At 39.9% G+C, this 15,885-nt stretch overlaps 1 protein-coding gene across 1 annotated transcript in view; it reads right to left on the bottom strand.

Moving 5' to 3' along the window:
* Positions 1-1,044: 1,044 nt before the first annotated feature.
* Positions 1,045-15,885, bottom strand: part of SBSPON (somatomedin B and thrombospondin type 1 domain containing) — a 31,991-nt gene continuing 17,150 nt past the window's right edge. The window contains exons 3-5 of the mRNA XM_081501677.1: positions 9,380-9,470; positions 7,388-7,564; positions 1,045-3,227 (exon numbers count right to left, since the gene is read on the bottom strand). Coding sequence (XP_081357803.1) covers positions 3,110-3,227; positions 7,388-7,564; positions 9,380-9,470 — 386 coding nt within the window. The 3' untranslated portion in view covers positions 1,045-3,109. The remainder of the gene's footprint in view (positions 3,228-7,387; positions 7,565-9,379; positions 9,471-15,885) is intronic.

The raw sequence follows: 15,885 nt of genomic DNA, 5'->3' as shown, positions 1-15,885 counted from the left end.
TACTGAGCCCACACACAACTACTGCTGAAGCGTGCACACTCTAGAGCCTGTGCTCCACAACAAGAGAAGCCACTGCAATTAGAAGCCTGCACATTGCAGCTAGAGAAAGCTGGCACAGAAACAAAAACCCAGCACAGACAAAAATAAATAATTTTTTAAATTCCAAGAATGACCCTAAAAAAACGAGATTATAGTTTACCTTGCTCCTTTTTCTACTCTTTTCTCTTCTCATTTCCCCTCCCCCAGCTTTTCTCTACTAAATAATCACCATCTTTAATTCCTTTCCCCTTCTTTCCTGAGTGAGTATATTTACTTTTGTTCAAATTACTTTTCTCATGCACTTTTGAAAAGCAGCCTGTTAAGTAGTGCTGCTGCTGCTGCTAAGTCACTTCAGTCGTGTCCAACTCTGTGCGACTCCATAGACAGCAGCCCACCAGGCTCCTCCGTCCATGGGATTTTCCAGGCAAGAGTACTGGAGTGGGTTGCCAGTGCTTTCTCCGCCAAAGTAGTGCTAAGAGCCTGTAAATCATTGTAGAGTGTCATAGGAAAGGACTCCAAATCTAACGTACTCATTAAAAAGGAATACCAAAGAAGTCTTAAATTCCTTGATCTTTATCTCTGAAAATAAAAAATTCTGGGTTCTTCATTCATCATTTAGACCACCTGTTTCAGTTTTGTACTGTTTCCTTGGGCTTCACTAGAAGTAATAACAAGCTTTTCAAGATCATTATTTAGTAGTTATGTCTTCCAGCCCTTGAAATTCTTCACAAGAATAGAAATAACAAAAATATGCTTCAATATGAAAGTTATTAATGGTCATGTAGTGAAAGCTAAATATGTAATTTGAAAAATTGATTTTATACAACTCAAATATGCTGAATGTTATACTGGAACCATAAATACATCATAGCTTTATTGCTGTTAGTCATCATACATATGCCTATCAATTCTAAAACATTTTCTTTTGACTTTTGTGAAATTTTTTGTTTATTCTCTGACTTGTCCAGAAAACTTGGGTATTTTCTAGCCAAACAAGTAAAGAGCTTTTCAAAATGTGAACAGAAAGTTTATTTATTGGTATAAAACTTTTAAGTAACATTGAAAATTACCCAGGTATGCCTTCAAAAGTTTTGTTTTACAAATGTTAGAAATGGTCTTGAAATGTTAATACTGAGCTGATAGTTGAAGTTTCTAACTCTGATGAGACTCAAATTTTTATTGTTAATTTATGAAGAATTTAGTTTACCACAAAACAGTCCTGACATTTAAACAAATACATTCTCAGAAATATTGCTACTCTCAGCATTAAATATTGGGGACTTTTCCATCCCTATTAAACTTACTAGTGTCATTATATCATTACGTGATAAGTGCCAAGAAATAGGTATTTTAGTAAATCATTTGTTAGTAAATAATATTTTATACATATGAAATCAAAGGAATTTCATATACAGGCACACCTCATTTTATTGTGTTTTGCAGATATTACTTTTTTTTTTTTTTAACAAATTGAAGGTTTGTGGCAACCCTAGATTGAGTAAATCTATTGGTGCCATTTTTTTTCAATATCATTTGCTCACTTTGTATGTCTGTGTTACATTTTGGTAATTCTCAGCATATTTCAAACTTTTTCATCATTATTATTATACTTGCTCAGGTGATCTGTGATCAGTGATCTTTGATGTTACTACTTACTAAAGGCTCAGATGATGGTTAGTAGTTTTGGGCAATAAAGTATTTTTTAATTAAGGTATGGACTTTTTTTAGACATAATGCTATTGCACACAATAGATTGCAAACATATGGTGTAAACGTAACTTTTATATGCACTGGGAAACCAAAACTATCTTGTGACTCGCTTCATTGTGGTGGTCTGTAACCAAACTCAAATATCTCCGAGGTTCACCTGTAGTTTAAGTTTCCAGATTCAGTTCTCTGAAGAAAATATTCTGAATTTAAAATTTGCTTCAGAAATAAAAAGGGCTTTGCTTTTACAGAACACCCTCTGGCAACATTAGGCTCTTCATGGAAGCTAAATTCTGAATGAGAAGCTAAGATTTGGCTCTGTCAGTCCAGATTCTTCAACAAGGCATTTTGTCTCTGGTTCATTGATTTTCCAATTATACAATAAGGAAACTAATACTTCTGTGTTTGTAGAAGTGGGGTGGGGATGGGAATCATAGCATTTGTAATAAATCTACGCCTTCAATAATCTATACCTCTACCTTCTAACTCCAAACAAAAGAAAACCTGTGCTATAGGGGGAAAAAAAAGTAGTAAGTTTACCTCAATTAAACTTGAAGTTGGACTCCAAAATTATTGTAGTCCATTTCAGGCTTTATGCTTTGGAAATAATTTTCAGTGCTAATGATGGTAGAATGTTCATAATTAAAGCAATTGTTTCACTTGTTGTTGCCAAAATTTCACTTCATGGAAATTAAAACATTTAAATGAATTGTACTGATGTAGAATGAACATTTGATTGATGTTAACAGAAGAAAATTTCTTCTATTTAAAAAAAAAAAAGTATATTTAGCAGAGCTGTTGGTTTTGCTTAGTAAATCTCAAACAACTTGTCCTGTGGAAAATTACTTGTGACAAATTTGCTTGAAATTATTATTGCAGAATTTGTGGAATAATATATGGGAAATGCACACGTGAGTGTACATGTATCTGTAGACATTTTTTAAGGCAAGAAGTTTTTAAGAGATTACAGAATAGAAAGAAAGAACCCAAGACTCAAAGCATGAGTACCCTTAAATGACAACTTACCAGTAAGTGGACCAACAAAATGTAGTCATTTTAGTGCAAACAGACTTTGTGTCCAGAGGGCTACGTGTTCAATGAGGAGACTCCAAGTGACAGACCAAGGTCAGAAAACCACAGGAAACTTTAGGATGAGTCCTCAACATAGTAAAAAATAAAAATAAAGGCACTGTGTTTCTTAAGAACTGGCCCCTAAATTTCCTTTCTCTGCTTCAGAATGTGGCAATGACATATATTTAGGAACTTTAGGCTGAAGAGTTTTCAAAGGATTATGCAGCGTCGAACATGACTTGCTAGTATTTAGCATGTTTACAAACATATTTTGAAATATTTATATCATGACCTATATGAAAATGAAACTATGAACAGCTGGACAAGAACACTGTTCTACCCGACGAACTTTTTTCCAAGTTCCTTGACATCGAGGATTGCCAATTGCTTGCCAATGGAGGGTCTGATTTCTGAAATGATATTTTGAAAATGTGAATTACACTAAAGCAAACCAAAGATGATTCTAACTTACAGAATTATAAATTAAGGTTGTTTTTTTTTAAAAAAAAAAAGGTTAACACTTGAAGTTTTAAAGTGCATTACAAATTGAAATTAAAAAACAAACATCACAACTCACAACTGTTTCTTTTCTTTGGGTTCTGTCAAAACAAGTTACCAATTAATCCTTATTTGAGGACCACCCCCCACCCTGCACATTGAGAATTGTAGCTTGAGGTCACTGCATTCGTGTCTCTCAGTTGCTCTGAGTATATGAAGTGTTGCATAAAGGAAAATGACTTTCTGCTTTGTGTACTTTTTTTAGTGTATTTTTATTGGAGTATAGTTGCTTTACAGTGTTGTGTTAGTTTCTACGGCACAGCAAAGTGAATCAGCTACACGTATGCATATTGGCTCTTTTTTGGATTTCCTTCCCATTTAGGTCACCACTGAGCACTGAGTAGGTTTCCCTGAGCTATACAATAGGTTCTCATTAGTTACCTATTTTATACATAGTATCAATAGTGTATATATGTTGGTCCCTATCTCCCCAATTCATCCCATCTCCCATGGTTCCCCACACTGGCATCCAGATGTTTGTTCCCTATGTCTGTGTCTCTATTTCTGTTTTACAAATAAGATCATCTATGCCATTTTTCTAAATCCGATATATATGCATTAATATATGATATTTGTTTTTCTCTTTCTGACTTCACTCTGTATGACAGTCAGTCCCTAGGTCCACCCACATCTCTACAAAAGACCAAATTTCATTCCTTTTTATGGCTGAATACGGAGAAGGCAATGGCAACCCACTCCAGTACTCTTGTCTGGAAAATCCCATGGACGGAGGAGCCTGGTGGGCTGCAGTCCATGGGGTCGCTAGGAGTCGGACACGACTGAGCGACTTCCCTTTCACTTTTCACTTTCATGCATTGGAGAAGGAAATGGCAACCCACTCCAGTGTTCTTGCCTGGAGAATCTCAGGGACGGAGGAGCCTGGTGGGCTGCCGTCTATGGGGTCGCACAGAGTCGGATATGACTGAAGCGACTTAGCAGCAGCAGCAGCATGGCTGAATAATATTCCACTGCATACATGTAACACGACTTTATCCATTCCTCTGTTGATGCTCATTTAGGTTGTTTCCATGTCCTGACTATTTAAATAGTGCTGCAATGAATGTTGGGTGCATGTGTGTTTCTGAACTATGGTTTTCTCTGAGTATATGCCCAGTAGTGGGATTGCTGGGTACTGTTTTGTGTACATTTAAATGAGAGGGGACTGAACCAAATGATTCCTTGTAATCCTTTCAAACTCTTTGATTCCATAATGAAAAATGTGAGCAGCGAAAAGAAAAAAGCCCTATTATTGAAATTATTATTTTTTAAGTCACTGGAACTTCAGCCAGGGTTGAAGGTGCTTTATGGATACATATTAAATTATAATATTCATTTTAAAGTCAAAATATGGATGAGGTACTCAGGAAAATATTAAGTCTACATATTAAGTTTCTGTTTCATGTGAATTCTTTACCCGCTTTACTCTTCGTGTGCATACTCAATATAGAGGCTGTTGGACACAAGAGACTAATAAACATAAATTCAAGTTATTAAATATTAAAATATGCTCTGGGAATAATGATTAACTAGAAAGCTCCACATTTTTATTCCTAATCTATATTTTTACCAATTCCATCTTACATTTTTGAAAGCCATAAACCATACCATCACAAATTCTACCTGTCTCTTAGTTATGAAAAATATTATTGGATTTAACTGGTAGATAAGTACAGGACTAGAATGGGTTTTTAGAATGGTAAAATGTTTTCAAGGGTCAATTCTTTTGGACAATCTAGATTTCTGTAGATTTATGCAATATTATGATTTACAAGAAACATATTTGGTCATTCAGGCGACCAAACTATATTTCTCATGTGTATTTAGTTTTTGTCCAGTTTCTAACTGGCAGTCCCCAAAGCCACTGGAATTTCTTAAATGTTGAGAGTGATAAAGGTGTCTTGTTATGTGAATGGGCAGATTTTTGGAATCACCTGAAGTTGAGAGTTGGTTGCCAGGAGAATTAACCAGGTGGTTAGCAGGTTGGAGTTCATGGCTCCATACGCCCAACCCCAACGTCCAGGGATGGGAGAGGGGCTGGAAGTTGAATCAGTCAATAGCCAATGACTTAATCAATGACACCTCCATAGTGAGACATCCAGGAAAGCCAAAAGGACAGGGTTCAGAGGGTGTCTAGGTGAGTGAACACATGGAGAGGAGGGGAGAATGACACCCCTTCCCATACTTCTTCCCTGTCTCCCATCGGGCTGTTACTGAATTATATCCTTTTACAATAAACTGGTCATCTAGTCAGGCTTCCCAGGTGGCACTAGTGGTAAAGAACCGGCATGCCAGTGCAAGAGACATAAGAGACACGAGTTCAATCCCTGGGTCGGGAAGACCCCCTGGAGGAAGGTGTGGCAACCCACTTCAGCAGTATTCTTGCCTGGAGAATCCCATGGACAGAAGAGCCTGGTGAGTTACAGTCCATAGGGTTTCAAAGAGTCAGACACAACTGAAGTGACTTAGCATGCACACATGCATGGTCATCTAGTCAGTCAATGTGTCTCTGAGTTCTGTGAGCCACTCTAGCAAATTAATCAGACCTGAGGAAGAGATCATGGAATCTCTGATGTATAGCCAGTCAGTCAGAAGCATAGGTAACAGGTAACACAGACTGAGCTGGAAACGTCTTTGAAGGGAGTGGCAGGAGGGAGCAGTCTTGTAGGACTGATAGTGTCAGAATTAAGTTAAATTGTTGGATGCCAACCTGGTGTCCCATGAATTGCTTCATGTTGTGTGAGGGAATCCCATGCCCCCCATATTAAAATTGAGTGCTTAGAACATCGAAAGGGTTTATGATCCTGCAAAACTAGGCCCACCAATACTATCTTAGTCATGACTGTGACTGCCTCACTGAGCAGTGGTTCTGAAACTTTGCTGTGGGTACGAATCATCTGGACAGGGTTCAGCAAACTGTGACCCATGGGCCAAATCCAGCCCACCCACCCCTTGTATAGTCTACAGGTTAAGAATGATTATTACATATGATCCAGAAATTCTACTCCTGTATATATATATATATCCAAAGAAAATGAAAACAGTAATTCAAAAACATACATGCACCCCAATGTTCATAGCAGCATTACTTACAATGAAAGCATAAAAGTGTTTACCAATGGTTGAATGAATAAAGAATATGTGGTATACATACAACAACTTAGACATAAAAGAAATGAAATCCTGCCAGTTGTAACAACATGGGTGGACCTGCAGGGTATTATGCTTGGTGAAATAAGTCAGATAGAGAAAGACAAATACTGTGTATTATCATTTGTATGTGGATTCTGCAAATGAAAACCAACTAGTGAAAATAACAAAGAAACAGACTCACAGAAATAGAGAACAAACTAGTGGTTACCAGTGGGGAGAGGGATGAGCGAGGGACGACTAGGGGTGGGGGATTAAGAGGCACAAACTACTACGTATACAATAAATAAGCCACAAGGATACAGCACAGAGAATATAGCCAAGATTTTATAATAACCATAAATGGAGTATAAGCTATAAAATTTTTGAATTGCTATGTTGTACACCTGAACCTAATATAATATTGTAAATCAACTCTACCTAAACTTAAAAAAAAAAAAATAGTAATAAAAATAATGATTTTTATGTTTTTAAAGAGTTGAAAGCAATTCATAGATAATTTCATGATACATAAAAATTCTATACAATTGAAATTTTAGTGTCCATTAATACAGTATTGCTAGAACAAAGACAAGCTCATCTGTTTGCATAGTGTTTCTGGCTGCTTTGGGGGCAGTTCTCTGATGGTCCCTTGAGACCTTGGTCTGAACCCCAATATCCAAATTCGCCCACACCTGTCTGGTACAGAGCCTCTAAGTCCTAGAGTGTGAACTGGGTCCTGGGCTCTGGAATAGCCACGTGGAAGTTTCTCCTCACTGTGGTGACCCTTCAGATCACATACTGGTCTGCTGTGCATGACACGAAAAGGATATGTCTCCCCAAATGAGGGCCAAGAAAAATCCTCCAACCAGTTTCTCTCCCTTACCCGTCAGAGTCCAAGCCATCACCGGAACAACGGAGGCTCACAGAGTTCATAGCTGGAGGCTGACAATCCACACACACCGTGTAGCCCTCTCGGAGATATTGCATCCATCGGGTCAGGGGGCGATTTTCCATGGCACAGTGAGGAGTCAATGACTCTGTCTTGAACTCCATACAGTATCTAGAGCAAAAAAAAAAAAGGAGCAATTCCACTTGCTGTAATTATTGGATTGGCCAAAAAGTTCATTCACATTTTCCCGTACCACTTTATGAAAAAATCCAAACGAACTTTTTGGTCAATGAGAACAGCAAGTGCCCTGATGCTGTAGAAAGTCTTGGAAAGGCTGGGACCCCCTGAGGACATCTGACAGCCCGGAGAAGGTAGGATGTTGCCTTGTCACAGGTCACAGAAGGCCTGGTCAAGTTTCTCACTCGCTGAACTCTTGACATCTGACAATTGAACCTTTCGGTTATTTTTCAATCCATGGTTGAATTATCTGGTCAACATCATAGTGCACAAATTTTATCTCATGTCCTGTCTAGTTTGACTGTGAAATTATGTCTAAAAACACATTTCAGTAGGAAAATTGCCCTTGATAACTTTGCGGAGATTTTAATGAATTACAGAAATTGAACAAGAGCTTGCTTGAGTCTGAGAACGTGTGAGCCCCAGAAAGGCTGGTCCTGGGTGTCCAGGCCAGCACTTGTGTTTTTCTGCCTCACCAACATTCCCAGGACCTTCCCTATACTCGCTCTCCCAGCTCACCTACATAATCTGGGGTAATGAGATGAGTTTTGACTTGAAGTCAAGCATCAAAGTTATACTGGACATCACTGATGAAAGGACATGGGAAGCTGAGACATGCTTTTCTGTAACAGACTAGAGTCACCTTACACTGAGCTGTGGAAAACTCTAACATTATGTTATGTGACTAGATCTTGAAGGCCCCAGGGGTGCATTCAGACATGGATGAATATTTCAGAGTTTTGTAGTTAAAAGCAACACAATTTTACAACTCTTCAGGAAAACAAAACAACATGGCATTTTAGGTTCTTAATATGCGAGACCCAAGTTCGATCCCTGGGTCGGGAAGACCCCCTGGAGAAGGAAATGGCAACCCACTCCAGTATTCTTGCCTGGAAAATCTCATGGACTGAGGAGCCTGGTAGGCTACAGTCCATGGGGTCGCAAAGAGTTGGACATGACTGAGCGACTTCATGTTCACTTTCATGCTAAAATGAGCTCTTGTTTTTTAATCCATATAATTATGAACTGTAATAAGTTAGATGGAAAGTGTTTAGAGAGACTGTTTCAAAGAAGATCTTTAACAATGGTAGGTAAAGTTTATTTGGTACCTTAAGGTACTAAGGTAGGAAATCTATGATGCAGCTTCAGTCAGCTTTACACAGCTTAACCCTGACATCTTTTCAAGGATATTTGCTCATTAAATTCTCACAGCAACCCCGTGTGGTAGGAATCAATATGCTCATTTTATAAGAAGGAAAAAGTGAGGCACAGTAAGAGGTGGTGTGGGGATTTGAACACGCAGCCGTCTGGTGTCCCAATTCTAACAGCAGAAGAGTGGGCTTCTAATGAGCATGGAGGTTCCTTCTGCACCATTAGGTCTTGGTAGAAATGCTCAGACCTCAGATGGGGGCCATGTTCAAATTCACAAACAGAGGTGGTGCTGGAGTCCACGGTTCCATAAAGACTATAAGCTGAGCATCCTTAGTGTGAATGACAAAATAATACCATCTCATTTCTATACAGCATGTTTCTTCTTAGGGATCAGAGACAAAATATTTCTAGCCTCTTCCGCAAAAAAAAAACAGGGAAGGGACAAGTATTTCCCAGATCTGGGATAAAGAGTCACATTTTATTTGTTCAAAGTACATGAACAATAACAGAAGAAATTCCACCCCAACAAGTTACCTTCGTGAGTTGACTTGACCATCCGACTGGAAAAAACATAAGTGAAAAATAATACCAAATTACCCAGCATCCTCTGTGTCTGTGGTCCAGTGTGGGGAGGCCGCCTGTCTTGTTCGCTCCTTGTTGAACGCAGAGGTAGTTATAAAGGCAGGGACTGGAAAAGGAGAATGACCTTGAACACGTGCAGCTTGAAGTCCCAGAGCATCTGTTCCTTCCCAAACAAACTTGGTTTCAAACCCATCCGAAGCCCTCCAGTCCTAGACAGTTAAGGACTTAGGAAAGGTCATGGACACACGGCTATATTGAAAATGGATAACCAACAAGGACCTACCATAGAGCACAGGGAATTCTGCTCAATGCTATGTGCCAGCCTGGATGGGAGGGGGGAGTTTGGGGGAGAATGGATTCGTGTATACGTATGGCTGAGTCCCTTTACTGTCCATCTGAAACCATAACAACATTGTTAATAGGCTATACCCCAATACAAAACGTGTTGGGTGTTAAAAAAATAAAAGTGAAAAAATAAATAAATCCCTCCACCCCTAAATCTATGGAACACCACCAAGGAGTGAAGGAGGTGATGCCAAAGACCCCAGAACCAAATTCCATAAAGCCTCATGCAGCACAGCTGGGCAGGGAGGTGCATGCTTGTCTGCAGTGATCTCATCACGTGCAAAGGAAAGCGGGAGTGGGGGGCGCGGGGGCAGGAAGCAGAGGGAATAATAAAATGATGGGTGGGGTAGGGGGAACCAAGGGAAAAAGTAAGGTAACAGAGAAAGGGAGATTTTTTTTTTTTAATGAAAAGAAGAGAAATAGAGAAGAAAAGTGAAAGGTAGAAAGAATAAAGTAAGAGAGAGAAAAGGATCAAAGGCAAGAGGAAGAAGACAAGAGAGAAAGAGGAGTAGGAGAAAAAAAGAAAAAGGCAACCAGAGAGACTAAATGAGAAAGGGAAAAACAGAAACAGCAAAGGAGGGAAGAGTGAATGCTCCCAGGTTTTCTGATAACCACAGCCTGGAAGCTTCGCCACCAACCACACAGCCCAGGGTGTGACCATCAGGTGCCGGCCAGCACAGTGCTGTCCCCACACCAACTTCAGGGAAGAAAGGTCTTGAAGGGTCTCTCCCCCTCACCCCACCCCACCCCCACACCCCTACTTCTGATACTCTGGGTTGGAGAAAAAAAAAACAGCCAGAAACCCTTTCCTTCCACCTCTTCCCTCTTATTTCGTCTTCCTCCTATTTCATCTCTAAGTCTGGGGTGGGGGCATCTGTTGCTCTGTGTAGCCCCTGGGGACGATCTCTTGATTCCATTCTGCTTCCAATTCAAGGAAGACAGGGTTTTGCCTTGATCATCCTGGTAGCCCTCACACATTCACATGCTCAACAAATATGAGTTCAAGGAATGAATGGGTTGATGAATGGATGAATAAATGAAGTCATGAAACTGCCATGAGGTTCACGGGTCCTATTTCCCTGAGGTCTTCTGTAACAAATCTTGAATCTTGCAGCTGAGAAAGCTCTCATATCCTTCTGACTTCTTATTTCAGAAATAGGACCATCCTGGGAAGAGGAGATACCAACTGAGATTGGCTTGTGAGATGCCCAAGTCATCAACAAGAGCACAAGGGCATGGGGGAGCCAGCAGCAAAATAGATGCTTCAAGACTGTATGTTCATCTTGCTAAGTTCCTTTCGGCCACGAGGTGGCAGTCTGAATTCTTTAGATTTTCTGAATGAGATGCCATTTTTCTATAACATGGAAACATAAGATGAGCATAGCCACTTGGTCCTAAGAGCTGTAAGCACATTCTTGTCCCACATGGCTGGGCATCTAATCTCTTGTCTGAACATTACCCACATCTTGTGTAAGCTCTAGACACCCAGCTGAGTGGCTCTTCCTTGCTGTGCTAGCATGTTTGTTTTCCGAAGAGAACACGTCATTCTTTCTAAATGTGACTGTAACTTTGGAGCTTCCAAAATTCACGAACAGAATCAAAAAGGACAAGTGAATCCTTCTGTTCTCTTAGGCCTAATTATCAGAAACAAACATCAAAAGGGTTTTCATTTTCTCATGTATTGTTTTCATTTCTGTTCTTTTGACGCACATATGGACTTATTCACTAAGTAAAGAATGCACTTACTACTAAATCCTCGCAGCATCCTACCAGTCAAACTATATAACATTTTCAGGATATGTTTCTTTAGCTCAAACATTTACCTGAGCTCCTAATATGTACTGCGCATGTTATGACAAAAGTTCAAAGGCAATGCACTTAATATATAGCTCAGGGGAAAAAACACTTGGTTAGGAAGTAGAGGGTAAGTGTATGACTACAGTTTCTCATATGAAATCCAAAGAAAAATTTCTGAGATAATACAACTAACAGCTACCAGTGATGCACTTCTGAGTAAGTGTTTTTCATGCATTCAGTTCACTTCAGTTCAGTCGCTCAGTGGTGACCAACTCTTTGCAACCCCATGGACTGCAGCACGCCAGGCCTCTCTGTCCATCACCAACTCCTGGAGTATGCTCAAACTCATGTCCATTGAGTCGGTGATGTCATCCAACCATCTCATCCTCCGTTGTCCCCTTTTCCTCCCACCTTCAATCTTTCACAGCATAAGGGTCTTTTCCAATGAGTCAGTTCTTCGAATCAGGTGGCCAAAGTATTGGAGCTTCAGCTTCAGCCTCAGTCCTTCCAATGAATATTCAGGACTGATTTTCTTTAGGATGGACTGGTTGGATCTCCTTGCAGTCCAAGGGACTCTCAAGAGTCTTCTCCAACACCACAGTTCAAAAGCATCAATTCTTCGGTGCTCAGCTTTCCTTATAGTCCAACTCTCACATCCATACGTGACTACTGGAAAAACCATAGCTTTGACTAGACAGACCTTTGTTGGCAAAATAATGTCTCTGCTTTTTAATATGCTGTCTAGGTTGGTCATAAATTTTCTTCCAAGGAGCAAGAATTTTTTAATTTCATGGCTACAGTCACCATCTGCAGTGACTTGGGAGCCCAAAAAAATAGTCTGTCACTGTTTTCATTGCTTCCCCATCTATTTGCCATGAAGTGATGGGACCGGATGCCATGATGTTAGTTTTCTGAATGTTGAGTTTTAATCCAACTTTTTCACTCTCCTCTTTCACTTTCATCATGAGGCTCTTTAGTTCTTCTTCTCTTTCTGCCATAAGGGTGGTGTCATCTGCATATCTGAGGTTATTGATATTTCTCCCGGCAATCTTGATTCCAGCTTGTGTTTCATCTAGCCCAGTGTTTCTCATAATGTACTCTGCATATAAGTTAAATAAGCAGGGTGACAACATACAGCCTTGATGTACTCCTTTCCCAATGTGGAACAAGTCTATTGTTCCATGTCCAGTTCTAACTGTTGCTTCCTGACCTGCATACAAATTTCTCAAGAGGCAGGTCAAGTGGTCTGGTATTCCCATCTCTTTAGTCATTTAATTTTCACAACCACCCTTTGAAATAGGTCCAATTATTTCCTCATTTCAAAGATGAGGAAACTGTGGTCCAGAGAGCATAAGAAACATGTTCAAGGCTCAAAAGTGTGGCAGTCTGACTCTATTGCAACACAGATGACAAAGTTTCACTACTTTATTAATATTAATGTTTCAATATGATAGCATATTACTGATAAATTGCTTAAATTTGGTTTCATTTTCCCTTTTTGTCCCTTTGTGAAGTGAGAGCAGAGAGAGGAAAGAGGGGAAAGTTTAGCCCTGACATTCTGAGCCCCCTCAGGCTTGGGGGATGAGTGACAAAACAGGTTCATGGAAGTTAAGGGAAAATAAATAGTAAATGACCAAGCAGGGGCCCCAGTACAATCAAGTCTGTGTTTTAAGACCTACTATTCAAAAGCAGAGACATCACTTTGTAGACAAAGGTCCATATAGTCAAAGCTATGGTTTTTCCAGTAGTCATGTACAGATGTGAGAGTTGGACCATAAAGAAGGCTGAGTGCCAAAGAATTGATGCTTTTGAACTGTGGTGCTGAAGAAGGCTCTTGAGAGTCCCTTAGATAGCAAAGAGATGAAACCAGTCCATCCTAAAGGAAATCAGTCCTGAATATTCATTGGAAGGACTGTTGCTGAAGCTGAAACTCCAATACTTTGGCCACCTGACGTGAAGAGCCAACTCATTGGAAAAGACCCTGATGCTGGGAAAGATTGAGGGCAGGAGGAGAAGGAGGCAGTAGAGGATAAGACAGTTAGATAGCATCACTGGACACAAATTTCAGCAAACTCCAGGAGATAGTGGGGACAGAGGAGTCTAGTGTGCAACAGTCCATGGGGTTGCAAAGAGTGGGACATGACTTAACAACTGAACAACAATAACAATTCAAACTCAGTGTCGAGTCTCTGTGGTTATGACCCATCATAGAATTAAGCAGGTAACCCTGGGCCTTGTCTCCTCTGTGTCCTGGCCCCTCCAGCCCAGGCTTGGTTGGATGGCACATTCTACTAAAGGGGTGTCCTTCCCTTTGGCACGAGTCTAAAGTAAACAAGCCAAGAGCCAGATAACCTGGAGGACTCTGAACTAGCTCCATTTTTTAACATCCCCCACAAATTTAATTTTTCACTAATAGCAGTAAGTAATTTAGAAATTATTTTTGCCTCCATTCTCATTCTCCCTTCTGCCACACAGCACATAGCTGGTGCTCCAGGACAAAAGCTTTCAATAAATGCCCATTCCCCCTCCTCTCCCGTTCCTGGCGACAATATTCAATGTAATAGATTCTTTGTTAACAGACTATTTGCCAACTTTCCTGGCATCCCGTCAACCTACCATTGTTCACTTTTATAGCAACTTTCACTTCTAAAAGGGTGGTACTGCACATACTTACTTTGAACATGAAAGTAAATTAAATTTGCTTTGAGAATTTCATAAAGCCCTCTGACACAACAGGGTGTCACAAAAGCAGGCTTAGAACCACTAATCTGTAGATATGGTGTCGAAGAGAATGGAATGAAGATTTGACAAATAATGCCAGCCTAGAAGCATACAGTTCATAATAATGCACAGTGATCTTCTTGCAGAAGGAAAACCCATATGAACAATAGTCAGTATGGGCAACAAACACACAATATATGCTTCTGGATTTGCTTTTATGATAAAAAAATATATACTCACAATACACATTAAATGAAACCGGAAGAGAGCAAAGGCTGTGTGTGAGTTTAGTCACTAAGTTGTGTTCACCACTTTTGCAACCCCATGGACTGTAGCCCACCAGGCTCCTCTGCCCATGGGATTTCCCAAGCAAGAATACTGGAGTGGGTTGCCATTTCCTTCTCCAGGGGATCCTCCCAAACCAGGGATCGAACTAGTGTCTCCTGCCTTGGCAGGCAGATTCTTTGATGCTGAGCCACCAATGGCTACTTGATCATTAATTAGAGCGTCTTCATGATCATATGGGAGAAGGCAATGGCAACCCACTCAGTGTTCTTGCCTGGAGAATCCCAGGGACGGGGGAGCCTTGTGGGCTGCCATCTATGGGGTTGCACAGAGTCGGACACGACTGAAGCGACTTAGCAGCAGCAGCAGCATGATCATTTTATTCACTGGCCTTTCATGGCCTTTATATTTCTACTTAGTTACCGGACTCTGTAATTGTGATTTTAAAATATTGGGTTGCCCAAAAAGTTTGTTTAGGTTTTTCTGTTAGATATCATGGGAAAACCTGAATGAACTTTTTGGCCAACCCAATATAATAATAATATATCAATATTATTAGCATTTATATAGTATTAACATTTCTATATTATTAATATTCATTTAATAATAATATATTAATATACATTGAATAAATTCATTTATTTACATTATCAATATTAATTTTCAATATAATAATAATCATAACAACTAATGATAATGCTTAAAAGGAAAACACTATTAAGGGGTGGTGGGGGGAGCTCATAAGATTTAGAGCAATGAGATCACCTGTCATGCTGTCACCTCACTGAGCTCCAGTGTCCTCACGTGTAAACCCAGAGAGATGACACTGTCCTATATCCATCACAGGCAAAATAATGCCTCCCTCAAGATGTCCATGTCCAAATCCCCAGAAGCTGTGAATATGTTATGTTACATGGCAAAGAGAAATTAAAGATGTTACTCGATTGAACTTAAAATAGGGAGATTATTCTGGATTATCCAGATGGGTTGAACGTAAGCACAATGATCCTTCGAAGAGTTAGAGGAAGACGTTATGACTGAAGAGAGGCACAGAAAGATGCTATGATCCGGCTGGGAAGGTGGAGAAAGGGGACCATGAGAAAAGGAAGCCTCTGATATGATGGAAAATGCAAAGAAACTGATTCTCCCTCAGAGCCATCAGAAAGGAATTCAGCCCTGTTGACAACCGTGGTTTAAGTTCAGTAAGACCTGTGTCTGACTTCTGACTATAGAACTGTGTGATGATACATTTGTGTTGTTTAAGTCACTAAGTTTGTGGTAATGTACTGCCTCCAGCTTTCTGAGGTATTGACAAAAGCTAATACAATGCTAGAGGAAATCAACCCTGAATGTTCATTGGAAGGACCAATACT

Source organism: Giraffa tippelskirchi, chromosome 6 (genome assembly GCF_054371585.1).
Source record: "Giraffa tippelskirchi isolate mGirTip1 chromosome 6, T2T-mGirTip1v1.2.pri, whole genome shotgun sequence".
In the NCBI taxonomy this organism is placed as follows: domain Eukaryota; kingdom Metazoa; phylum Chordata; class Mammalia; order Artiodactyla; family Giraffidae; genus Giraffa; species Giraffa tippelskirchi.
Note: the sequence above shows the minus strand (reverse complement) of the source record. Positions and strands in the feature narration are given on the sequence as shown.